The 27,199-nt window shown below is 36.7% G+C and overlaps 1 protein-coding gene across 2 annotated transcripts in view; it reads right to left on the reverse strand.

Moving 5' to 3' along the window:
- Positions 1 to 25,817, reverse strand: part of FSIP1 (fibrous sheath interacting protein 1) — a 72,118-nt gene extending 46,301 nt beyond the window's left edge. Inside the window, exons 1-12 of one of the 2 annotated variants that reach the window (XM_085323384.1) lie at positions 25,604 to 25,817; positions 24,348 to 24,478; positions 22,777 to 22,963; positions 21,674 to 21,760; positions 19,716 to 19,888; positions 18,705 to 18,789; positions 16,902 to 17,000; positions 14,043 to 14,143; positions 13,229 to 13,336; positions 10,507 to 10,541; positions 10,380 to 10,413; positions 2,362 to 2,499 (exon numbers count right to left, since the gene is read on the reverse strand). In XM_085323384.1, coding sequence (XP_085179510.1) covers positions 2,362 to 2,499; positions 10,380 to 10,413; positions 10,507 to 10,541; positions 13,229 to 13,336; positions 14,043 to 14,143; positions 16,902 to 17,000; positions 18,705 to 18,789; positions 19,716 to 19,888; positions 21,674 to 21,760; positions 22,777 to 22,963; positions 24,348 to 24,473 — 1,173 coding nt within the window. In that variant the 5' untranslated portion in view covers positions 24,474 to 24,478; positions 25,604 to 25,817. Of the gene's footprint in view, positions 1 to 2,361; positions 2,500 to 10,379; positions 10,542 to 13,228; positions 13,337 to 14,042; positions 14,144 to 16,901; positions 17,001 to 18,704; positions 18,790 to 19,715; positions 19,889 to 21,673; positions 21,761 to 22,776; positions 22,964 to 24,347; positions 24,479 to 25,603 lie in introns of both variants that reach the window. The other variant, XM_085323385.1, reaches the window with a different exon arrangement.
- Positions 25,818 to 27,199: the final 1,382 nt, after the last annotated feature.

Below are 27,199 nucleotides of genomic sequence, written 5' to 3' on the forward strand. Positions count from 1 at the left end.
GTCTGCACACAGCGTGATACCAAACAATACTGTTACAACCTGATCAAGCCCTGGAACTGACTCATTTACATTCAAAACATTTGAATGAATCAGCAGCCCACTGCATTTCCCAGGACTGTTGTAGACTAGCAGGCAACTCCCAGACGCACTTCCTCAGATTGTGTTTGCCTCATTAACAAGGCCAGTAGTGACAAAAAGTGATACAAGGTCAATGACTGGGAAAAGATAACAATACACAGATTTATTTTTATCTGTTTACCCATTAACCTATTCCATATACTGAAGTCCCACAGAATCGCTGTTTTGTCTTCCATCTTCTGACTCTAGTAATAATATAGTAAAAMAATGTATTGAAATGAAGTTCTACTATTGTTTTGATACTGTAAACAGATGAAGAGCTAAATATGCTGTCTTACATGCACACATGAGTGAGCAGTCATCACTGCCTCCCTGTCCATACTCTTKTTCCCATACTCCATAAGCACGCAAAATTAACTGATACCAGGAAGAACGTGTGTCAGTTAGCCACATTTTTTTTCAATCCAAAAGACTGGACTGCACGTAGCTGCACCCAGGCTAGCCTTAATCCTGCTAGAAGTCTAATCATAGCRGCTGTTCAGTTGCAGCACTGTCAGCATAAACTCTGCCAAGACCCTTGCGTAAGTAGACAGTAGCTGTAGCTTTTGCAACTCCAGCTACACTGTCAGTAACAGACTATACCCCTGTGGCTGTGCTGCTCTCTGAAACACAAAGCTTTTGATTTGCACTGGAGATCCCTATTTAAGGGCTATAAAAAGTTAACCGGAACAGTATGTATCCCAATTCTGATTACTGCTGAAGGTAAGCCTTCTACTGAGCCCCGCCCTCAATCATGTCTACTAAATCTAGTCATCTCACTGTAGAAAGCAGTAAGACTGATCAAGGGCACGACTTGATAAATTCATGCTCACTATTCCCAATCACCTTCTTTGCTTTCATAGTTCTTAGTCAATTAACTACATTGAAGCTTCTCGCTAATGTGGAAAAATATTTAGAATTTCTATTAAAACATTCAGCTCCCTCTCATCAAAATGCCCAAGCCAGTTTTCATCTCACTTCAGTTTCTTATGCACTGTTTTACTTGTTTGCCCTCCCCCTCCCCACATAGCACACTCTTGGGGGAAAAAAAGCCTTCTCATCTCAAAAGTAAAAATGTAATTCTGAACAGTATGTCCAAACTTTAAAAAAATATACATTTAGTTTTTGACCACTAGCAGCAGCTCAGTAAGGCCTTCTTCTTTCAAGCCTTCAGCAGTTTCATTCCACCTGAGCAAGGCAAATCTTCAAACTTTTGTACAAGCAGTCATTTAAAGAAAGAGTAGGACAGAGAAAAAGGTTTTCTTCCTGTTCTCTTAAGATGATCTACACAGGAACCAATATAATAACAAATACCAACATTTGCTTCTAATCCATATCAGAACTATAGCATCTTAAGAATCCTCTTTTTAATTCATCTGTTTTGAATGTTTTATGTATTTTGTTCCTAATTCCCTTCCATATTGGCTGCTTTTCTAGCTCTTTCTGCACAGATGAAATATTACATTTTTTAATGTATATATTAAAAAAGTATTTAAAAAAAAATCAAGTCCTTGAGGTTTCCCTGCAACTACTTCTTTTAGTTCTGTTTATTAATTGTAACATCAGAACAATGCATTACATTACATCCACTGAAGAAGAGATCAGTAATTCAAAGACACAACTCTGCAACTTTAGGCTTGTCATGATTTGGGAGTAAATACAGTCACTGTCTACTSGATTAACAACAAGACCCCCTTCAACTTTAAATTGCTTTCCCTAAACACTTTAACTCAAGCCAATAATGAGGATGAGACGCGATGTAGTTTATTCTATGAAAGATAACTTACAGAAAAATATTGAATTCATTTAGCAAAATTAAATCACACAACAAGTCTCAGTGCACATCATATTACCACCAGATCTGGTCCTTTAGTGATCACTGAATCACACAATCCATAATAAATGGCTTAGGGCCAAAATAACTAAAGATATATTTACACGATTATTTCTATATGTTACCCCTCCTCGGAGGAGGGGATGTAAAGAGAGGAGAGTAGTTTCTTTAACTTTGAAAGATACTATGTTAATGGGTAACATGCAGTAGAACTGAAAAATACATGTTTCCCAGAATATGGGAATTTTTTTCTTTGAAACATCCTCCTTTATATTTCATAAATTCCTTCAGGATATATGAAAGTTTGCAAAATTTGATCTTACTGTAAAAAAAATACAGAATGATACATTCTGAAGTTCATAAACTGAGAAGAGAGAAAAAYTAAAGAAAGAAAAAAGAGAGAGACTTACGAGATCTTCTTCCAGAGATTTCAGCTGATGGTCTATTTCTTTCAGGCGGTTTTGCTGATCACGGTGCTCCTTATTGTATCGCAGAACTCTCTCACCTGGAACTGCTTCTATTTTTCTATTTGCATAAGCCAGGGATTCCTGACAGAAGGAGAAATGGGCAGAAATTAAATATATGACTTTATATTGTTTCAACCCCCCCRAAATGTTCATGTATTCTGTAAGAAAAACATAGAAATAATTAGAATAATAGGTCAATTTCATATTTAGCAAATGAATAATTTTCATTATGTACTTTTAATACAATAGATAAACTTAAGGAAGGAGTCACTTCAATAAAAAAATTCTCTCTCTTCACACGGTAACAGAAATTATAAAAACTCCATAGCTAAATCTTTGATGCTTAAGTTCTGTTACAACAAAATTGCAGAGAGCTGGGGAAGCAGAATGAAGGGCTCCAAACCTTACTCCTATTCACCATACTGCAATCAGAACTAGGCCATTGCTGACAACTCTCAGGAGGGAAAGGAAGAATCAGACTCAGATTTAAAAATAAATAAATAAACTAACAAACACTTTGTTTACTGGACTCCATGGTGAATGAGGAAAAAACCCTTCTCTAAGTTGAAGAGTTAGTATGAGTCAGTAGAATGAGTCAGTAAACAATCATTATTAAATATTTGGGCTACAAATTCTCATTCTCCAGTAGTTTTGGATCAGAGTTTGAAATCCGTATCAGTGCTGAGTATACTGAAGGTTCAATGTAGTACTGCTACATGCATTAACAGAATGTAATTTAGATCATTCAGAATGACAAATATTGGGAAAACTGTAGTTATGGATAGCTGGGAAAAAAACAGGGTTTGCTCTTGCAAATCAAGGATCCTATAAGAATCCAAGTAATCCAAATAATGGTATAGAAAAAAAATGTCAGTCAATGTAACCTAAAGGAGCAGGAACAGCCATTTAATCAAACATAACCTATTCATTCTTATTTTCAGAAGCAGATCAAGCAATCTTAAACCACTTAGAAAAGAAGTTCATATAGTGTGTCTGACTGGGAAGAGAAACAACCTTTGCAATTTAATATTCAACTGAAAATTGTACCCGTTCTCTAATATTTTTCTCAAAATATCTGCATTAAATAAATGTAGGAAATACTACTGCATGAAAAACATTTTATTGTCAGTTTTAAATGCTTCAAAACATTTTGTTTCAATTATATAACTGAAGCAGGTGCAGGAATTGAAGCAGGAAATATAGCAGGTGCAGGTAATAGGACTTTAACTGGAGTCTAAAAATCTTAGAGATGAAGCAAAAAATAAAAATATTAGCTACGTTACACAAGGGAAGATGAGGTACTTAGAACAGCCATAGTTGCAATGACAATTAGATAAATGTAAATCATGCTAGTTATTTCAGATACTGGCTATGTGCTGCACTCCTTTTTCTTCAAAGGTCTAAAAATAAACAAAACCAAAGCACACCTAATGAAGCATAGCGGTGCCTTCTAATCTTCTTAAGCTACAAAACAGGCTGATCTGCTTGTTAGCATGCTTTTAACCATGCCTTGAGGTAGAAATACCTGTCAGAGTCATCTGTTGTGGAAAAATGGAGGCACAGAGTATATGACAAATCATTAATGAAAACATTAGGGTTTCTTCATAATCCTTTAGAGTAACTCCTTAGTTTTAAACTTAACTGTAATCTACTCCTATAGTAGAAAGATGGAAAATTTTTCCAATAAAAGGAATCCAGTTAGGTACAAAAGAACAAATCAAGGTAATATGCTGCATTAAGAAAGTATTTTTATAAGATAATCAAGTACATAAATGTTATTGTTGATTAAATCATTTTCTCTGTTTTATTTTCTAGTCTTTCAAATTGGTACACGTACTCACCACACTCAGTCTTACACTTCATACTCTTTACTCTATCATTCTCTCCTATCTCTTCCAGGATTACATTCAGTCTAAATTGTTTTTCCCCCAAAATATTGAGTAACACAAAAGCATTTTTAAAATATTTAATTAACTTGGCATCAGAAGAAAGAAATGCTTCAGAGAGGGATAAAGTTGTAATGAGAAACATTTCCATGCTAAAGAGAACATTAGTCATGGAAAAGCATTCTGAATCCAGCTGGACTCATTGCACAAAAGATGAACACGTATGCTTCTCTGTAACAGAGAAACTATGGTATTGTAGCATAATTAAAGCCAGTTGCTAAAAATTTCAGAGTCAGACCATAGTTCCTATATCCTGCCAATGTAGCCAGAAGTGGCAAGAAGCAGCTCTGTCATTAAGCCAACGGTGATTAAGTGTCTGCATTTTGAATGTCATATCCGATGCAATTCTGGGAAAAAAAGAATGTGCACCTTTATGACATGTAACTCTAAGCTAATTGTATTTTAATTAGTTCTAAAATTCAAAACGAAAATCCAAGCAGAAGACTTAGACACCAATAATTTTCTCCCTGTCACTGATGCATTATACTCTATTCAGCCTCAACAGATGAAGTCTCCAGCAAATTAGAAAAAATTTCAGCATCGATATTTTTGAAGAAAAACTGATGCCACTGAAATCAGACCGTTCTCCAAAGGAAATAATATTCACATCTCAGCTTAGACTTGTGTTCAACAGCAATTCTTGAAACACTGAAAATAAGTTTTCAGCACTGCATATGTAGTTCATACACTAATTTTCTTTACTCAGTATTTCTAAACAAAGATTCTCACCATCAGTTTTGAACACTATGGACATCCAGTCTCACCAACAAATACGTTGTTTCTCGAAGTTTAGAATATATGTGTGAGGATTTATAAAGTAAAATAATTTTTGCATATTTCATTCACTGTATTAGTACCCTGAACTTCTCCCACTTTTAACTAGTTTTACAGTTCTTCTACCAGCCTTMTTTGCTGATAGTTACTTTACTTCCTCGTTTAGTTGCTGTAATCCACTGAAGAAACAATTACAGAACTTGTCCTTAAACACCTGCAGTTAGCCCCAACAAGCGCAGACAACTAGAACTATTATATCCTTTGTTTTGCATGTGGCATTCACRTTAACAAAACGGATCTTTTCACAAAAGCATCACTTGGTTGATTAATTTCTTCAGATCCTTTTTCTGAGTAGGATTGCTTAGTCAGTTATCTCCATTTCATGTTGTTCATTTGTTTTGTTTTCTTTTTTGCATGCAGTAATTAGCATTTAAACGTTCTGAACCCATTCTTTATTTCAAAACATTCATATAATCTGTCAGAATCATTATGAATCCTCACCTTATTTTCCAGAATATTTACAACCTTTGCTGATTTGACACCATCCACAAATTTTACTTAAAACCCTGTTTCATCAAACAACTAATTTCAGAAGAAACTAATGTTATACCCAGGACATACCTAGAACCCATTGCTATGGAACTACAGGGAAGGAGTAGAACAGTGGAGAACAGATACAATGTACGAGGAAAAAATATCAGGAAAGCTATGCAAGAGATTGGAAAAAAAAAAAAAAAGAAAGAAAGAGAAAGGAAAAAAGATACTGGACAAAGTACACGGAACCAAAAAGGGGAGAAAGGTGGGAATGAAATATGTTTGAATACTGGGAAGAGGTGAAGAAAAATGAGCTAACTGGATGAGAAGCTCACACCGGATGAGAAAGGAGATATAGTGAAAGGGGAAACGGACAGCAGTTCTGAGGGAGAAACCTACTGGTTGGACAACGAAGCTAGCTGGATCAAAAGCATAAGCATACAAGGATACAAGAACCAACGAGAAACAGCACTGAGAAAATAAAGGAAAGGCTGAGTAGAGCCAGAGTTTGAAAAGGTAGAAAAAAACAACAGTGGAAGAAACTGCAGTCACTACAGAACATTTTCTTTTTCTCCAGGGACTGCACAGAGCCAGTGTCTCAGTCTTGCCCTTCCTTTTGTCAGCACATTTCTGTATTATTTTCTGGTAATGCACCTCATTTTTCCCAGGATTAGATCAAGCTCTGTGTCATCAGTTATTCCATTAGCTCAACCATCACATTGACTATAGAGGTTTCAAAGCTGCCACTGGCACTTAAGTGATCTGTCAGGTGGGCAGTAGAACTAAATAGAACATTTCTCACCTGGTTTATTCTGTTCCCCCCATAGAAATACACACACACACACACACACAAGTGATTAGGAATGAAAATCTATCCCTTACGCATTGGAAAGTGCCAGTACTAGGAATGTATCCCCAATCTTTAATCTTCATTGTACATCAATTCCTGTCGCTGTGAACTCTCCCAGTACTTCCTAACTCTCTCAAAGTTTCAGGCTTCTCACACAATACAGCTATCATTGCAGAAGCAATAAAAATAGAGCATGAAACAGGAAAACTAGAATGCTCTCTTTTTTCTAATATCTCATTACTTAACTTCTAGAGAGGTAAAGTAGTATATCAAGTATGCCAGAAGCATGTTAAGTATATCATAAAACAACCACAAATACATGTACCTAGAAGGTCCCATCAGAGAGCAGTGAGGGCCAGCTGCTCCCTAAGGGATGGGAGCTGAGGGAGACAAAACAGCTGGCAGGACAGGGGCCTCAGCAGCCACGGCCCAGTCCCATAGTACCCAAGGGAAAGGAGCAGGACAGTAGCAAGATCCAAGCAAGGATCCAGAGAATAAGGCAGTATCATGACAATGAGGCAGGTCCAAGGTCAAGCTGGGAAGTCAATCCACAGCCCAAAGTTAAAATGCATCCAGTGATCACCAGGCAGGTCCACAGGGACAGGGCCAGGCCAAGGCCAAGCTGGGGAGTCATCCCACAGGTCAAGGGACAAATCAGGCCTGGTGAGGCCAACCAGGATCAGACACAGCCCCTTGATGGCTTGACAGGGCTGTGAGGACAGAATGAGGCTGGGCCAARGCAGGACGAGGATCATGGCAAGACTGGAGGCTGCACCGCTATAGTGTTGCTGGGTCATGGACTGACAGTGCTGGGCTAGGCTGAAATGGGGGTCTGGCACTGGGCAGGGTGGGGAGGCCCCAAGGAGGCAGGCAGGGATAAAGAGCGTTAAGGAGGGCCCTATTGGCTCTGACAGGTAAAATCCAAAATGTAATATTGCAACAAATAACAATCATAGTCTAAAAAAAGGAGCTAAAAAGTAGGACGAGATATTTCAGATGTGCAGTCGGATACCTGCAAGAGAATGTTTCAAACCAAAGCACAACTACAAAGAGTTGCAACAAAATTAAATGGAGGAAAAGGCTTAGCTAGAACTATTGATAAAGCAGTAGAAGTACAGAAGATCAACAAGAGATGAAAATGCACTCTGTGAGTCAGACTCTCCAAGGAAGGCAAAAGAGGCAGTAGGGAGACTAAATGGATGCGCTACATCTTTGAAGCAACAGACATATACTGCATAGCAGACCATTATCCAGAAGGCGCAGAGATCAGCAGTGTACAGCTACAAAGGAAGATAAAATGCTGGGCTCTAGGGAAGACTTAACAAGATCATGGACATGGGAACATACTAAATTTGGAATTAGCTGAAGCTGACACAGAAGAACAAACAGGACTGCCACATCCTGCGTGTGGAGAACAAAATTCTCTCTCTGTGCTTTTTGTAGACTATGATAGTAGTTTCACCTGCTCAGCTTTTCTATTAAGTTTGTGTCAAGTACAGTGCACTCTAAGGTTATTTTTCTGTTTCATTTTGTGTAGGATTTTAAAAGACTTCCTTTTTCTGATGTGCTGTGAACTTATTCTAGTACAGAAGACAAACCTAATCCAACCTGGGATTTTCTCTCACTTCTCACGAGAGCGGTGTCATTCCCTAAACACTGATCCGAATTTTGTTGTTAGCAAAGTTCTTCTCCCTTCTAACAAGTTCTATGACAGAATTCACCATCGAGRATCAGACTGCCTTCGATCAGGTTCCAAGAGCCATTCTGTATAAAGAATTCTGACATTTCTCTGACTCAAATGTTTTCTGTTATCTGAACTGCTGCTCTAAAAACAGCAACAAGTTTAAAAAGGCAAATTTATACAAATTTCAGTTTATAAAAATATTGGCAGATACTGCTTGTGATAGACAAGGTTGTTTTAAAAAACGAGTGGCAATGAACATAGATCAACTTCACGCAAAAAATTACTTTTCATATCTTTTGACATGAAGTTTATAAATTCAATAGCCAATAATTTTTCAGCTACTGTCACATGTTACTTCCTTTTGTTTGAGAAAGCAACTGTAAAATGGGTTGAACACAAAAGAGGTTGAGAATTCAGAACTTAACAGTTATTGCTGTACGCATATACACTGAATGGCAATTATTTAGGTACCAACACAAAAATAATTACAACCAAGAATGCAGAACTAAAGGCTAGATCCAGTGAAAGGCTTCCACAGTAAGCAGTCAAGCTCCCCATAGCTGATAAAACTATTTTCTCCTCCACTTGCATAAGGGAAAAAAAAAAAAAAAAAAAAACAGCTGCAATTATATGTCAACATAAACATGCCCAATTATTTCATTGCACCAGACACACTTAGATTGCACCTACCAAAATAGCCTTCGCAAGGAACTTGCTTGCCTACAGTCTGAAACCCAATGAAACTGAGGCAGCCAGTAGACATCCAACCCTCTCCAGAGGGCTGAGGCTCAGAAMACGAAGAGAACCAGGAATGCAGACAGCAAAGGAATTTGGAGGCAAATAACAAAGGGCAATTTGTAGAATTAACTATCTCTTTTTGGTTGTTAAGTTTAGTATTACTCAAAAAGGTAACACATTATTCTTCTAGAAGTATATGTATAAATGCAAGTTTCTGCTCAAATACTTCAGAGCTTTTATCTGAGCAGGAAGTGACAATCACTTGGAGAAACGTTCCCAGAGTATCGCCATCACAGCAATTGCATTAACCTCAAGTAGATGTCTTAAACAGTGAACACAACGTCCAGCAATCACTTGCAAGCTCAGATCCATGAACCACTGGAGGGAGCTGCGGTTCACACATTAAATCCCAGTCGGTAAATGATCAACATCAAAATGTGAATCCTCTAGAACTCTTACAGCAATAGTAAATATTATTTCAGGAGAAATAAAACTTGAATTCCATAAAGAAGTCAATATAAAAATGACATTAAAATGCAGTTAACAATGTAAGGTCGCCATTAAAAAGCAAGAAGAAAAAAATCAGTTATTTTAGCTCTTGAAAGAGATGTTTCACCTAAATGGATAACTGAAGACAGTTTTGCCAACGTACATTCTTACAGAGCTTGTCCTAGCTACAAACTGGAATTTTTACAAAATAAAAATTTTTGTAAAATTTTGTGCAATATGTACAAAAATACAGACTATGGTATTTTATGTTTTATTTTACCCAGAATATTATGGACAACAACATTACTGGGCCACGGTATATGATAAATTGGAGTTTTCTTTTCACAAAATCCAAATAGTCATTTCTCAAAGTTGAGATTCCAACAATTCTTGTTATTGCTGGCAAGGGAAAAAGACAAAGACCCTGAAAAAATAGTACATACTGTTTCAATATTTTCTACAGTCTTTAACATTGCTCATTGATAATTTCTTTAGCATTAAGATTATAATTGATCATGCACATTTGCAATGCGGAAATGAAAAGAAACCTGATTTCAATTCCCAAAGATGAATTATCATGGATAATGTGCAACTATGTTGACCAAATCCATGCAGCACTTGTGCAGTTGAAGTCTGAGTTAATAATAAATTTCATATACAGAAGTTGTTGATTCCACACTTTCATCAAATACTAGGACAACAGTCCTTGAAACATAAATCACTCAGAAATAGCAACACATTATTTTCCATATGATTTTTATAGCCAAAGAGTGCACTGAAACTACTTCACTCTTTAATACATACACTTTGAAATGAAATAGAAGATACTAAAGAAAAAAAATGCAAAAATAGTAAGTAGAAAAGCCTAGTGTATTTATTTGCATCAGATCATAACACACACTTCAAACAAGAAACTGCAACACACAAGCTCTGTTCTTTAACATACCTGATAAATTTGGCTTGGAGGTTTTGAGCAAGAGCTGTGAATTGTAGAAAAATCTCCATTAGATAGTACCTGAAGCTTAATATCTATTTCATTTAGGTGATGAAATTCCATTGGTTCAGGTGTATACCCTTCTCCTGGTACTAGCCAGCCAGATAAATCTTCCTATTGAAAGACAATGAAAATACTTAATTCCCAAAAGGAAACTGATTTTAAAATCAATTACACAAAGTGGTTTTTTTAAAATAAACTGTATTTTAAAATGAAATGTACTTCTCATTTATCTCAATACATAGATAAACACTGCCAATACTCATGTACCAAGCATATCCTAAAGCAATATTTATTGACCAGATAGATGGACATTTTTCACTTTGAATATAACCAAGCAGCAATTTAAGCGGACTTAAGAACAGATATACTTTGTTTTACCTGAAAAAAAAAAAAAAAAAAAAAAAAACACTTTAACAAAGAAAAGGTTTAGGTTATGTTAACATACTAAATAGACCACCTCAGTTATTGTACTTATTTCCATACAAGTCCAAAGCGTTTATCCTCACCGAGTAGCCATGTCAAAACCCTGAAATAAGATTGCTTAAAACCACATGCCTTCACCCTAAGTTAATGTACTAACATCTTCCTAACATATATGCCTTGCATATCAGCGCTCTTTGTACAAACACACACTACCTCTTATTCCAGAGACTAGAGTCTCACAGCACTCTGACATTAGAAGACAAGTCAACAAGTATAAATGATAAATTTGAAACTACACCGAAAAATAGCACATCTTGCAAAATTCCACCCAGTTGCCGTACATCTCAATGTCAGGCAGCAATGGATGCAGTTGGGCATCCATTCTGCTACGCACCCAGTAACACCTGCACACCAGCACAGCGCTAAAATTCATTTAGAATTTCAGAAAAAAAGAGAAGATAATACACTGGTCTCTACTATCCTCTGATGGAAGTGGTAGAAAATCTCAGGTGCAAGCCAAAGAAGGAAATACAATCAGCAGCTTTGTGAACAAGTCCAGCAATTTTCTATCTGATCATGGTCAGAAAGTGTTAAAACCTGGCCAAAACCAGCTTTGGAATGAAACTGAAGAGGCTCATACTGTGGCAGAAACCACCTGAAGACCTCTATCAAAAAGAGGGTGTGAGATGAGGCATGAGAGTTGTAGTCTATCACCGAAGAACACAACAAGATGTCCACAGGAAAACCTGAATTCTTAGAGGAACTGCTCTGGAATCAGTAGCCACCATCTTTCTAGAGACCAGCAAGCTGGCACCCCACACCCTCCAACAACAACAAAACAAAAAACTTGGACAGGTACAGACTATGGAGTTCTTTCCTGACCATGATTTAGACAACTTGTTCTTCATGATACCAGTAACATATGCTTGAACAACATAAATATGTGCTCTCAGCATGGACAGTTGTAGATTATGAGTGAGCTCTTTTCCGTAACAGGACCGTTTTACTCAAACAAATGAGCTCATATTCACAAACAGACGGTTATCCACAGCAATCCGGCACTCCTGTCTTACAGCCAGGGAACTAGTTTGTGCAGTTGCTGGGAATGATGCTAAGAGATTAGGTATAATCTTATGTCTTAATCCCAAAGTACCACCAGGTAGGACCTCACAAGGGGAGGGCAGGGAGGTGGAGAAAGAGGTTTTCTTTCCTTCTTCTAACAGAAGAGGGCCATCACCTTGCCCCAAAGACCACAACATCTGTCTTGCAGGGGATTTGTGCCCACTACTTCTTCAGAGCTTCCAGATTAATCCTCTAGCTACTCAAGTAGCCATACCCACACAACAAGAGGAGGAAATATCAGCTTCCAGTTACAATACGACTGCTGCAAAGTCATCCCCACGCAACCCTATTACTCTAAAGGCACAGCAGGAAAGCAAAAGAACCTGTCACTGACCAAGGCTCACCCAACTGCATCAGCTTCACTTACTGGAACTGTTCATTCTTTCTACACCATACCACTGCAATCCCTGAGTAAAATCAATTCATTGTAAGGAAGACCACTGATAAGAAACCTGAGGGGAGAAAAAAACACTATACRTACATATCAAGCCTAAATAAGTGCAATTCACACCACAAATACTACTCCCACATTAGAAAACCCTTCTGTAAAAGGGATCTTGCCAAAGAGCAGCATTCTATACCTACAAAAGTTTAAATACAGATTAGTATATTTTAGCGTTAATAACAGTCTTTGCAAATCAGAGCTATCTTCATACTAAACAGCAAATACCTGAAAAGCTATTAGAATTCATTTTTCCATTGACAATGGAAATCGAGTAACTGGTCGCATACACACACACAAAAAAACCCTGACATTTGTCATAATTTATTTGCATACTAAAAACCAAGCAAGCTCCTTTGTGAAAAAAACAGTTTTTCTAGCACTTTCTTATGCAAGTATGTGTTACGAAGAGGAAAAGTAACGGAAGGTAGTCTCAAAATACTACTTCTTTTTTTAAGAAGTTTTTTTTTCCTACCACAAATTAGAGCAGCTAGTCACTCAGCTTACGCAGAGGCAATAGGCCATCTTCTTGTCTGAGTATTCATTACAGCTCCTTACACCTRTGCCTAATTTTTCAGGAAAGTTCTGCTGCTCTTCAGAGCCCTGAGGCACTTCCTAGTGTTAGTAAAGTGAAAAAGGACGCCAATAAAAGATAATTTAATTTGTGCAGACAAATTCAGTGAGGTTTGTTCAGCTATACTCTCTTACCACAGTCGGTCACAGTGTGATGAGACTAAAACAAAAATCAAACTTGAGTTACACTAAAAGCAAATGAAATAAAACATGATAGTACAAATTAAAGTTTCCATACCTCAGCACCCTGCAATTCTCTTCCATCTTCTGTATCTTTTAATAGTTCCATCAACCTTTTTTTTTCTTCTTCAAGCAAAGCAACCTGGTTTCCTGAATCCTTTGCCAGCTAAAGTATTTACAAATAAACCAAAAAAGAAAACAAACAAGCCTTCAGAACCCTATTAGCTCAAACAGCTAAGTGCTTAATTTCTCTGATATTAACATCCAATCTTGCTTATTGTCATAACACAGATCATCACTCTGACAGTAAAATCTAGCAGCCTACATATAATAAGTTGATAATTTTAAATCTGTCTTTGACATAGACATGCATTTTTTTTGGAAGAAAATTCATTATAGCTACTACAGCCTTAGAGAAACAAGAGCACGGAAGTCCAGGCATCTGTTTTCCAATAGAAGTTTTCTGCACACAAGGGTCCTGTGCGAGCTGCACAAGTAACTTACATATCTAGCCCTTATCTACAGACAAGGATGGTTTCTTGTAATTTAACAGTAAATACATTTAAAGAAAGATTTTTTTAAAAAAGTATTTTTCCTCAAAACAAGCTGCATCCAGGCACAAGCAGAACAATTCAGTCTCTATTAACCTTCTGCGAATATGTAATAGTGTATTACCTCAACCCTACAAACATGAGCATCAACATGAGGACTATCTTATACAGCAGTATGCAATAAATAGTAGCACTGAAAGTAAAATCTTGCTATTAAATGTTTCTGAGAAAGAAATCCAATTGTCCCTAGAAGGGCTTAAATACTACTGTTTCAGTTAACATTGAACAAAAAGTCTAATGATTTTAGGTCTTAATGCTTACCTCAATGTTCTTTTTAATGAAATCCTGATTGCTTTTGCTTTTATCATGTGTTTTTTCTGTTTGATTTAGAAATTCATTTGTTTTTATTTCATTTGGATGATCTGAAGTTTGAAAAAGAAGTTGCAAAGTTAGACCACTCCTTTTCTGATTCAGAGCTGTAACAGTAGTAATTCATTTTAAATCTTTAATAAACATGTAAAGCAGATGCACAAACTTACGATGTGTCATTTTCAAAATTTCTATTAACCATATTGCTATATTGAAAACAGACAACTATCAAAGACTAATTTTTTGAGCTTATGTTATATGAGATCATCCAACTTTGAGAAGGCTAAAATACTTTCAGATTTCTGACCTCAAAAAATGTTAAAGATGGTGGCTTTAAAAGGCATGGCATTCATTCTAACCCTCTTATTGTTTCAGTTTTATCATCAGTACAAAACCAGACAATAGTTTTGGGGGAAAAACACAGAACTATTTGGAGACCTATCAAGTACATTTTTTAAAAATAAAACAGCTGAAAAAACAGATGATATATTTGATGATATTATAACATAGTTCATAAAACAGTTTTTTTTAACTAAAAAAAAAAAAAAGCTCACCGCTGAGCTGTAAAGCTATTAAACTACACACYTTTTTGCAACAACTATATCGTAATGTTTTAACAGTACACACTTCTTCACAACAATGGTTTTCTATTTATTATATAAAAGTGAGCACCTGTTCTGTTATTCAGAGACCTGTACAAGATTTAAAAACAGCAGTTCTTCTAGATTAGCTAGAACACTAAAGATTTTTAAAAAAAATTAAGTAACAAGCCTAAGCAAATACAAACAGCTTCCTTTAAGTCTCAAACTTCTTTAAAAGCATTGATCACAATACTTTCTACTCTTCTGAAAAGTAGAGATTTGAAAAACAAGGTTATTTTGGCCACAGAAAAATCCCTCAGTTTAACACAGAGAACACAGGCTATAGCAGCTCATTCTTTTATAGTTTACATGTAAAGAAACTCTTCTGCATGTTAAATAGACTAAAAGCAAACTCTCAAAAACATAAAACAAATGCAGGGCATCCTTTTACAAACTATGGACAAAAACTGCAATATTCTCACCAATCAGACTTACTGTGAAATTGCAAGCAAACCCTGATGGAATGAAACGTGGGAACCTGACGACCAAAAAAACCCTATCACTGTACAAATTAACAGTTATTTACAGAAAACATCCCAAACTATCTCTGATGTTACCAGGTAACAGATGACAAGAAGATCTTAAGTCTATCTAGGAAACGGAATCAGGTAAGAATTTACAGATAAATATGCACATGATGTGTTGTTGTATTCTGAAATGAGCAAAACAAAACATGAATATAACATGCAGCATGTATGAAATGTTACTTTTTAACTACATTTTTGCTATCTATAGCATGAGTACTTTTGAGAGGGAGCCATCACGCACAGTATCTCAGAACATTCAAGTAAAGATGAGACACAGACATGGATTACTGTGACAAGAAATACATTAGAGATCACCCTAGGATAAAAGATTAAAAAAAAATACTAAGTTTGATCTCAGTGCAATTGCTTAATAGCACACAAAATAGCRTGTGTGTGTATGAATAAAAACCTTCTTAAACAAGTTAAGCTCCTCTTGCTCAGGCCCTACCTTTTATGATAACTATTACACAGAAATCCAAGAGCAACCAAAACAACAGGTCTTAGAAATCAGAAATCATATCAAGAGTCTTCAGCAGAACCAGTCAAAGTCATTTAAGTACCTTATGGCTCATGAGTAGCAAGTATTCTCTACTTCATGAGTTCTCAAAGTAAGAGCATGTACATCATCTCAAACTTTTTGTGCAACAGTAGCTCCCTACCATGCCCATGTTGGGAGCTTTAGAAGTCACTGCTGCTCTGAATTCAGGTAATCAAAAGCTATCATTGCTAATCAAGGATGCTGCAGCAAAACTGTAAAATGGTGAAGTTGGAAACACGAGGGTCAAGTTTCAGTTTAAGGGAAGAATGCAGATAGATGGCAGGAAGATGGAGAAGATCAAAAGTACAGGACTGCTGCAGTTCAGTGTGAGGAAGCATTTAGTAACCCAGAGTTAAGATCACAAACCAGTGGACTGAGAATGACAAAATAAGGTGACTGAAGTCTCAGTTTGAAAGACTAAAACATTTAGTCACATTCTGTAAGTTAAGAGATTCCGCTGCCATCAATGGTTTAAACTTTAAGACCACCTGTTTATTACGTCTTGTGATCTTGGCCAGTCACCAGGATTAGATTGCTTCTGTTTACAAAGAATTGTAGACTAAAGAAGTGAGCAATTGTAGCTGACAGCAATGGCAGCCAAAGCCATTTCCTCATATGTGACACGAGGTAAAAAAAGTTGCTCAACCACAAAAGTCTGAGTTTCAGATAGGGAAAGAATAAGGCACAAAAGCACAATTCTATTTATTCAATGTACATTTTATTTAACGTGATATAAAAATGTTTTCTAAATAAAACATCACATTTGATAAAATATCACTATTAGCCCGCTGGTACATGATCTTAACTCTGGGTTACTAAATGCTTCTTCACACTGAATTGGAGCAGTCCTGTGCTTTTGATCTTCTCCATCTTCCTACTAYCTATCTTCATTCTTCTCAAACTGAAACTTGACCCTCATGCTTTAGGTTAGCTACAAAGTTTTTCCATTTTATCACTTGTCAAAAACTTAAGAACTGTTGCCTTTCCAATAGACAAACCTACTTTTTCTGACTTTTTGGCTCATCCATGGTCTTTATTACTCACCCATTTCATATGTTGTTTTGCCGTATCAGGAAATATGAATTACACAGTTACTAAAGCTTACCCTGATTATGCTGACTTTTATGGCAATCATAATCTTCTGGATTAATTTGTGTGTGAAAAACTGAAATACATATTTCATCTTCTTTAATGTGGAAGGGATCTGTTAAGAAATTTTTCAGTATAATTTAAGTAAAATGCATTTAAAGACAATCTAGTTTCACGCATATCACTGTAAACGCTCTCACGTGAAAGTTATAGCAATTTACTTTCTCTTTTACATAAATTACATCACCACCATATTTTTCAAGAAATAAAAGTGAAAGAGTAAGGTTTATTTCATTAATAACACGTATGAGAAGAAAACTCTTTATACCATTTCATACATCTGTTTTTGTTTTTAACAGCTGCTGCATGTATGTATGTACAAGACAAATAATTACATTGTAAAAAAATATAGTCCTAAACTATAATCCTCAGAAGTCTCAGCAGACACCTTGTGGCAAGTCATCCAGAAGTTTAAGTGAGAATAAAGTACCCAGACTTTCATAGCTGAYGTCTGCCTCTGCAAGTTTTAGGCTTCCAGCAGCTTATGTCAAGGGTATAATCTAAAGAAAAGAACATTCAAATATCCTAGCATACAAAAGTTGCTTCAAGCACTCAGAGAAAAAAAAAACTAAGTCATCCTGGCACGTATCAGCTGGATGTATAAATTGCAATCTATGTATTTGGCACTTCAAGAAAAGGACTCACACTGCAAAGATCCAAACACAGGAAAAAAAACACCAATGTCTTGCAAAAAATAAAGCTTAACACACAATTGAAAGCATGATTTTGCTGCACAGAGTACAAAGAATGAATTTAAACCCATTTAATTCTCAGCTTACATTTCTCCCACAAGTGTGTCAGAATTTTGTGAGGCTGGGATACATATCAGTAATAATCATTTTGTACTCAGAACTTTTGTTTGATTTCACAGCCACAGGAAAAGTTATAATTATCTATCTACATAAAAATATAATTATCAAATAATATATACTTTGTCATTCTATAACAATTGCATATATTTATTATATTACATATTGTTGATTAGAATTGTATATAAATATATATAATTCATCAAATAAAGTTCTGTATCAAATTCAAGCTCAGAAAAGCAAAATACATGAATTACATTCCATTTCATAGTCAATCTGGACAACTATCTACTCTGTTAGTCCTAAAAAAGCAGACCTGAGAAGTTAGGCACCAGCACGTTACAGAAAGAATATGACAAAGATCAAGGTACAGGAGAAAAATAAATCTAAACTATGTAGAATTTTGTCAGGATGGCACACCAGAACTCGTATGACACACGTTCACTACAGCACAGAGTAACCTTTGAGAATAACGAAATGAAGCATATAATTCATTAGTAACTGCATATAGTCTTGCTTGCCTATTTTTCTTTTCAATTAGATGCTGACACCTACTGGGCACTTTTTACCTACCACCCTTACCAACCTAAATTTTGTGTTCTTAGCTTAATAACCAAAACTTAAGTATAGAAATAAAAGTAGATTACCTTGTAATAAAAATTTGGGGGGGATTTTTAACCACACATTGCTACATTAGTTTGCACATATGTCCAAGTAGCCAAGCTCAGATTTTTGCCCAGCAAATCCATTCAGACAAATCCTCATTCCCTCTCCACCCCTCCTATACCAAGTATTTCAGCCAGGTGACCTCTTTCACTAATACCTGCCAGTACATCAGTAACTTCATGATTTTGTTTACTAAAACAATTTTGATTTCCTTGCTTATTGCCTATACATGCCCAAAATACAGGATAATCATATCAGGGGATTCACTTCTCTTTCCTGCTTACCAGCTGTATCTTGCCATGATGAGATCAAAGCTAAAAAATGTTTTGTATTTTCCACCTCTTCATGACTTCCAGAAGTACTGATAGGCTAATTAAAAGAAATAAATCATAAATACATACAGCATGTATTTAACATTGTAACAAAATACTGTTTGCTTATAAGAATTTCAAATCTAGCAAAATTTAAACCATATCAGAATAATTTGTTTTCTTCTTGAGGCTATCAGAAGATGTCCTAAAGTTTTGATGAAGACATGGTGGAACTTGGAGGTCTGTTACGTACTGTCTGTTATGTGGAGACACATTTCACAGGGTGAAAGACTTTTGTAATGGATATATGGCTCTCAATCCAAATCCACTGAAATTATGAGAGGCATTTAAACTGAATACCATCATTTTCAGTAACTGACATTGGTATTCACAGAAAATAKACAAGACTGTAATTAACTTTGAAGGAAATACTAAATTTAATGTTTTCAAGGCTTAAATTGACATGCAACTGCTGGAGACCAGAATCAGAATAATGTGAAGGAATTTGTACTATAGCATTCTCATGCCTTTCTTCAGGGTGCATCTCTAATTGCTTCAGTAAGAGACAGTACTGGAAAAGATAATCCTAAGAACAGTCACACAAGAGCAGCATAAATGCTCCTAGCACTGAGTTCACAGATACTACCTCTTGCCATTCTTTATCATATCTGCAAATGGTGAGCTCAAACATAAGATTGTCTGTGCTTGTAAATCACATCTAGACAGATGTATCTTTGACTACCAGTCACATTAATTTTTAAGGGCCACATCCCTGTTCAGAGGCCTCACAGCCAATACACATTAAAAACTATTCAAAGCTACTTTTTAAGATCCATTCCCTTGCTTTAAATCATCCAATAACTGAGAGTTATTTAATGAAAAAAATGTGTCTGGGAAATTAGATAAAATAGCATATGTAGGAGTACATCTATTATCTTTGCAATTGTCTTACAGTATTATTTACATAAGCTGTATATTTCTAACCTGAAGTTCTTCCCAGAGCTTTGCTCTCATTTCTTTGCCTTGTTTTTTAATTGCTCTCTCTTTAAAGTGTTTTTTTGCCAGTATTGTATCAAGTTTATTCATCTTCCTTACAGCTGCTTGAACCACGGGATCTACACCTGTCTGATCAGAATCTTTTAARCTGGATGATTTTGCTGTCAATTAGATTTAAAATTAACATTAGCTTGACATATTTCAATTAAAAAAAACAGTATAAGTGATTTGATAGCAACTGCAGACAAGAGTATCATCATTCACTAGCGTATATATATATCGTGTTCACTTCTAGATCTGTGTGTGGCAGGGGAAAATACAAACTTTTTTAAAAGATGGATGAATAAAGCTCTTAGATGTTGCAGTTGGACTGGAGAGGAGGGAAGTTCACCATCTGGCAAGTGAATGAATTTAAAAAGAAAGAGTAAGAAAATCTGCATAGTATCAACTACAACCACAGACAAAATAAGCTTAAAACTCAAAAAAAAAAAAAAAATCTCATGCATTCAGGTCAACTACTAGAACATATTTTGAAGTGTAAATCATTAACTTGAGTAGTCCTAAAATTGAGAGACTCTCTAACATTTCTAGTTTTAAACATTAGAGAAGTTTCAGTCTCATCTTACGCCTCAACCAAAGCAGAGTCTGATATTGGTTCTGGAAAAATGCAGTTTTGTAAAACAGAAACAGTATAGAAACTAACACTACTTAAAATCTCTGCTTTGCCTTTTTTTTCCTCTAGACAGGCAGATTACAATTTCTGATCACTTCTAGCTTTTCCCCTTCCTATAGCACCAAACTCTACCCTCATTTCTGCTCAAGCCTAGCTTCCAGAGAAAGAGCAGAGAACAACTGAAACACTGCCCCTATCCCACAAGTTTCCAAGTTCTTCTGGTCAAATCCAGCTTCTGCTAATATATTTACAACAAATAAATACCACTGAATACTGAAATAACCATAAGATCAATTATTCAGAATTTTGTATTTTTTCTTTAAAGGTTGTTAAAGCTACCAGTTTGAGTCTCAATATACAGGTACGAGCTAAACTCAGGAGAAAAAAAGGGGAGAGAAAGGAGACAGAGAGAGAGAAGGGTGAGTGAGCATACACATATACAGGGAAAAAATAATCACCATTGAGGACTACAGATACTACTGACTGCAACAAAATTTAACACTTAAAAACAGTTCTAATATCAAAGACAAAAGGTAGTAATTCCAATTCTATTCCTTCAATTAACTAGAAGCAAATTTATATACACAGGTAAAATGTAGAAGAGTTAACACTCCTGCAGTATCTTTCCATCTTCTAACCTTTGAAAATCAAAAGCTTTACACATCCATTGTCCCCACAATTTACTGTGCTGTATTACTCTACTTTGTGCCAGAAGAGACAAGTGATTCAACAAGGGAAATGCTGTAAAAATCCAAGTGAACAAAAAAAAAAAAAAACCCACTTATTTCAACTGGTATGAAACTAGTAGATGGATCTACAGCTAAATTTACTGAGTGAAGCTTTGAGGTTGAACTCTATCCAATTTTTGTCCCAATGAAATGAACGTTATTTTAGATGACTGGCACTGCCGCCCTAGACAGAGTCACCACTGGCTTCTACTTTATTAAATTGTCGAAACATACATAAAAGTCAAATGCTAACATAGCATTTAATAAAGTGAATATCCTTTAATATAATAATCCTTAAAGAATTAATCATCCATCTTTTGAACATCACACTGCATATACATTTTCTATTTACAGGGTTTTTTTGTATTTTTGTATATTTTGTATATTTATATAAAAATACATATAGATACAGATATACATGCATGCATACACATACACTAAGGTCCCAAATTACCCTAGAAGTGCTAAGAACAAGGAAAGAAAAAAATATTTTATTGCACTGTTCACTTTATAAATCTGGAAAGGAATACTCTTTTTTGCATTACTTGTTTTTTTTCCTTGGGAAGGCTCACTGAATTTAGAAGTCTGTATTTCAGCACTGTCATCCCCAGAATCTGAATTAGAGACAGATCCTGAAAAAGAAACACAGTAAAAAGCCTTTCACAATAACATGAGATGAACTTTAAAAGATACCATTTCAACTGTTAACAAGTAAGAGACTAAAATATATTTTTCTGTCAGCTAGGGAACAACACAGAATCTCTACAGTGGTTTACTGTTTAAAACTATTACACCAAGTTAAATACARGTGCAGGAATTAAGGAATTTCTTTTGACCACAATTTGACTATGAAATCTATCTAAACTTGAAGAAAGTATCCAAACCCTCTACTTCACACACTGGCCTTAATTTCTGTGTTTCAAATAGGTCAGGAGCTCTGGAGAATTAGTTTATTAATATTTACAGAATGTCTAAAAAATTTTTAACTGAAGTATTTCTACATGTGCTGTTTCATTAAAATGAGATATTACATTTTAATATTTAAAGTGTGTTATTAGTATTTGCATTGTTCGGTTCTTAAATCCTATAACTTTTATCTATAATTTTCAATTTGTTTGGATTAGTGGACTATTATTGGGATACAAAATTTCTCACAAATGAATCATAGAATGGTAAGGTTGGAAGCGACCTCTGCAGATCATCTAGTCCAACCCTCAGCATAGCCCATACAAGGATCGAACCCCCGACCTTGGCATTAGCAGCATCACACTCTAACCAACTGAGTTAAACCTGCCCATGATCTTTGTGAAAAGTTTGACAGGAAACACAGTACTGCAAGTACTTTTGAACATGGTTCTATGGATCAGATGCAGAGAATCTATACTGATCTTTTAGGCCATCACTAATGAGCAGATCCCAGCTTAGATGTCACAGGATGCATACTATATTATCACTGCCATTACTATTACACTAACAAGTGAAAAGAAATAAAGGCATTAATTTTGACACCATTGTTGTCCTCCTATTTCTCTTCTAGAATTTACCTACATGCATCCCTTTTAAGTCTGTCAATAGAATTTTACCCAGATTATACAAACATGGTATTTGGTCTAGCCACAACTCAAGAAAGTGTCAGTCATTCCCCCACCTGACAGCTCATTAGGATTCTGTATATGGTCCTGAAAAGTGAAGGTAATATTTTCCACTGAGGTTTGCTTAGCTGTTCTTATTCTCTTGATGTCAGATTTTTCTCTGTCATCATCTTTGTTCTCTGGACAACAGTATTCTAAATTGTATCTTTGATGATTACTGGTCAAACTGCCAGGCGAATCAACCTATGAAAAGTAAACAAATTACTACCATAAAAAATAGAAATGAGAAGGGGGGGGGGAAGGGAAAAGAGGGGGGAGAAGAAACAGTAATAATAATCACACACTATTCCAAAGGCTAACAGTGCTTCTACACAAGATTGCAGAGTATGTCTCAAATAAGAGAGTCTTCTGGTCTGCTACAGAGAGTTCTGCTTCATAGATAACACCCTGATGTGCCTTTTTCATATGCTTATCATTCCCTGGATTGCCAGATTTGAGATTGCCAGACTTGGAAGGGGTTCCAAAGATCTATGCCATCTGCAGAAGCAGCAGAGGGTACAGCCTTGGAAGGGGTTCCAAAGATCTATGCCATCTGCAGAAGCAGCAGAGGGTACAGCCAACTGGTTAAGAGTCCAGATACAGCAGCCTCACCCTATAGGTGCTCTGCACAAAGTAACATCCTAATCTCTTGCTTATAGCATAGAGTTCAGTCTTCCAAGGGCTGAAATGCTTATGTCTAAATCATCATCAYTGTTAATACAAAGTCATCTGATGGCAATCTTAAAAGCTGACTATGAACCTATAAAAAAAAATTTTTTTCACTAGATCTGCGAAGCATCCAGCTACATTCCTATTTTACAGGCACATGAATTGAGGTACAACCCAACTGGATATTCATAGAAACTCATCTACATAAATCAATCTAAATCTCATTCTCAGGTTCCAATGCCTACATCTTAACAGCCATACCACACATCTACTTTCCCAAAACTAAGTCCTGATATTCCTGACGCTAATATCTTCAGAGGATGTAAAAAAACACTTTACTTCCAAAGGAGTCTGTCAAATTCCTGGAGCTGACTCTGCTATCCTGAAATAGTATGCAATGAAATTTTTAATTTCATTCAAACATTTCCTAACTACATGGAGTGCCTTGCAGTCAAAAATTCAACTTGCGAAGATTTTTCAAATACTTGCTTTCTATAAATAATCTTTATTGCAACTTAAGTTTAAAAGCACAAATAAGATGGAAGTTAAATTATATATATTCTGGCTCATGCCTCAATAATCTATAGCTGTGTATCTAATTAACATAATATCAATTTTTTTGATTGAAGTRGAATTTATTTAATAATTTCATTAAGCAAAAAAAGGAAATGCAATCACATTTTCTGGGTTGTAACGCTGAACAGACGTTTCTGCAGAAAACCAGAAAGTAACACAGATTCAGAAAAATGAAATTAAACATCACTCCAAGCATGCATAAGAAGCAGCCACATACATGAAGTTTCATGTAATCCCATAGCACATCTATTGACTCCAGAAAAGAAAAAAGTTACTTCTTTGCCACTCTGCTAAGAAAAATGAGGCATAGAGATTTTAACTTACTGCAGGTGAAAAGTATTACCTTTGACAAACATGGCTCTGGTGTTAATACCTCCATAGATGCACTTAAAGATCTACAGCTAGGATAAGCTCTTGAGCTAGATGCAGGCCTTGATATTTTATCCAAGCTCCCCCTTGTAATATCCATTGTGCCTTAAAATAAATAATAAATAATAATAAAGAAAAAAAGCTTCCACACTATCAGGTTATTAAAAAAATAAGAACACAAATCCAGTAACATTTCAGATGTAGTTTAAGCGAGTTTCAAATCCTTTCTGACAATTCAATATTGAAGTCTTCTCAGTATGCACTAGCTTGTCACTCAAGTACACAGTTTTCATATCATCAACCCAGTCAAAGTATCCAAAAAGTACTTACCGTTCACAGACTTGCCTCTTGAAACTAATCTCAACAACAAAGGAAAGGCAATGGCAGCTTTAAAAACAAACAAATTAACTAACGAAGAAAAACACGGGAYTGCTAAGGTTAACATCAACAAAAGGGCAAGAGTATTTTATGTACCAAAGCAGTGGGAAAACTTTTTATATGTCAGTAATTCCAAGCTATGGGAGTTCCCAAACCAAAAGCTGATATTCCCATTCCTTTTTCAAGGGAAAGCTTAACGAATAGAAATGCATAGTTCTCTGCAAAAACTTTGCGACTTCACAACGTTTTGTTATGTACGTATTGAGTATGCAGTAATTTTCAAATGGTCTGAAATAAAACCATTTTTCGTATCAGTGCAAGAAAAAACGATGAACGGAGTCACACGTGCCATGCCTCGCAGAATAAAGGGGCAGGCAGAACTAAAGATAAATTTAACTTCAATTATTGCAGCTCACGAACTTCAGGCTCCCTGGCTCAAGCGAYCCCGCTCACACCGCCTCAGGCTTGCCACCACCACCACTCCCGCGCCCCTCGGCGCGGCGGCGGCGGAGCTGCCTCGAAACCGCCCACGTCCTCCCTCACCCGCCACAGCAGCGCCTCGGAAAAGCGAACTTCAGAAGTGCACTTGCTCTACCTAAGGCAACCGAGTTCTTCGACAAATTCCGGCTATTTCCGGGCCTCTCGCGACAACTATCCACTGGCGGCAAAGGACAAGGTCTGAGGACTCCCTAAAGGCTTCTTTCATTTTGCTGGGGATGGAGGAAACTAGGTAAGCGCACAGGAGCAAAATGATTGAAACGGAAGAGACAAAAGATAAGCAGCCGCAGAGGCCCAAAACACTCCCGAAGCAAACAAACAAACAAGCGAAAAAGCAAAAAAGCAGTAAATAACCTTGCAAGAGGCTTCGACGGAGGAGAAAGCAAGCCCTTCTCCACACTCCAAGAGAGACCCCGAGGCGCGGCGGGGCCGGCGCTGGGGCTGGGCCCAGGCCCGCAGCGGTGGAGCGGCCCAGCAGCGCTGCGGCTCCGGCAGCCCCGCCCGGGCGCACCAAGCCCAGCCGGCGCCGCGGCCGCCGTCTCCAGGACAACCAAACCCCACAGGCGGCTCTTCAACAGGCCTCTCGCGAGAGCGGCCTCGTGCCGCTTTAGGGCGCGGCGGTACCATCCTCGGGAAGGGGGGGAGTTGGACGAGTCTTTCCTAACTACCTCCCGGGAGATGAGAGCAGAATGGAGCTCTTACTTTTCTCACAGTGCCTAAAAAATAGGATGAACTCCATTAAATCATGTATTCTCCGTCCTGATGGAGAGAAAATCTGTTTGGAGCGAGTGCTTCTCTCCTCGCTCCCCCCCCCCCCCGCAGCCAATGGGCCGCGCCGGCCGTTAGTTTGTCCGTTAGAAGGGCTGTGTGGGGCGGCGGGCTGGCATGTTGTTGGCAGGGCTTGTGACGGTGTATTGGAGAGCGTAGTTGTTAGAGCTGTTCTCATCCCCTTTTCACTTAAAAAAACAAAACAAAATAAAACTTTTAAAGTGTTCAATCTGACAGGAGCACTATAAAGAACTCTCAAAATTAATACAGCCATGCAGTAAACAGATTGTCACTGTTTGTTTGGATGATAATCTGTTTTGTCTGGTGGTCTGCGTAGTAAATGGTGTTGTGTTTACTTCTAAGCATGCATAGTTGAATGTTTTTAATAGACTCATTAAAACTTCTAATACTGTGCTTCACCATTATTTATCTGATTAACATTAAATGAGGGATTATAACAGAGTAATTATCCACTCCTCTAATCCCAGCCCATTTTTCCCTCCACGTATAAATAGGATGCAAGGAATAACTCAGGTGTTCAGTTTGTGCAAATTGCAGAGAGGGTTTCTGGCCCCATACAACTTTCTTTGATATCTATATAAATTCAATTCATTGGCAGGAACAATTTGCAAGGAATAATTTGAGGGGAAAAACCTACATTTTGTTCCATGTAAATTGTGTATTGGCAAATCTTTCTGCCAAAATATGTCTTCACTTCCTGAGGCATATGTTTGCCATGGACAGTAGAGTTCTCTATGAGAGTGTGGGAATTTACTGTCACATTCTTGGAATTGTTCTTCCTTTACTGGTACTTTTTTTCTAGTAATGGTATGATAGAATTTGCAGCTGAAGTGTTAAAGACCAATGCAGAAAATGTTCTAGTGAACCAAATGTATTTCAGCCTCCTGCTTGAGCACATCAAGCTCCAAGAGTGTTAAAACTCCCAACATCGATTGTGACATTGCTAATGCTTTACCTTAGTGGAATTTGTAGAGGTTTTATGGAGTACTTCCGATGCTGGGAGAATTGTATTACAAAGACTAATGTGTAGTGCTTTTCAGATGGTTCATATCATACGAAGACTGTTGACATCCACCAGTTGAACATACAAGGCCAGTAAGAACCATAAGAAAGCAGTACAGAGGAAAATTCAGTGCAGAACTAGCTGAACTAAAATCTGTT

This window comes from Rhea americana, unplaced genomic scaffold (assembly GCF_003343005.1).
Source record: "Rhea americana isolate MKP2758 unplaced genomic scaffold, rheAme1 scaffold_84, whole genome shotgun sequence".
NCBI lineage: Eukaryota > Metazoa > Chordata > Aves > Rheiformes > Rheidae > Rhea > Rhea americana.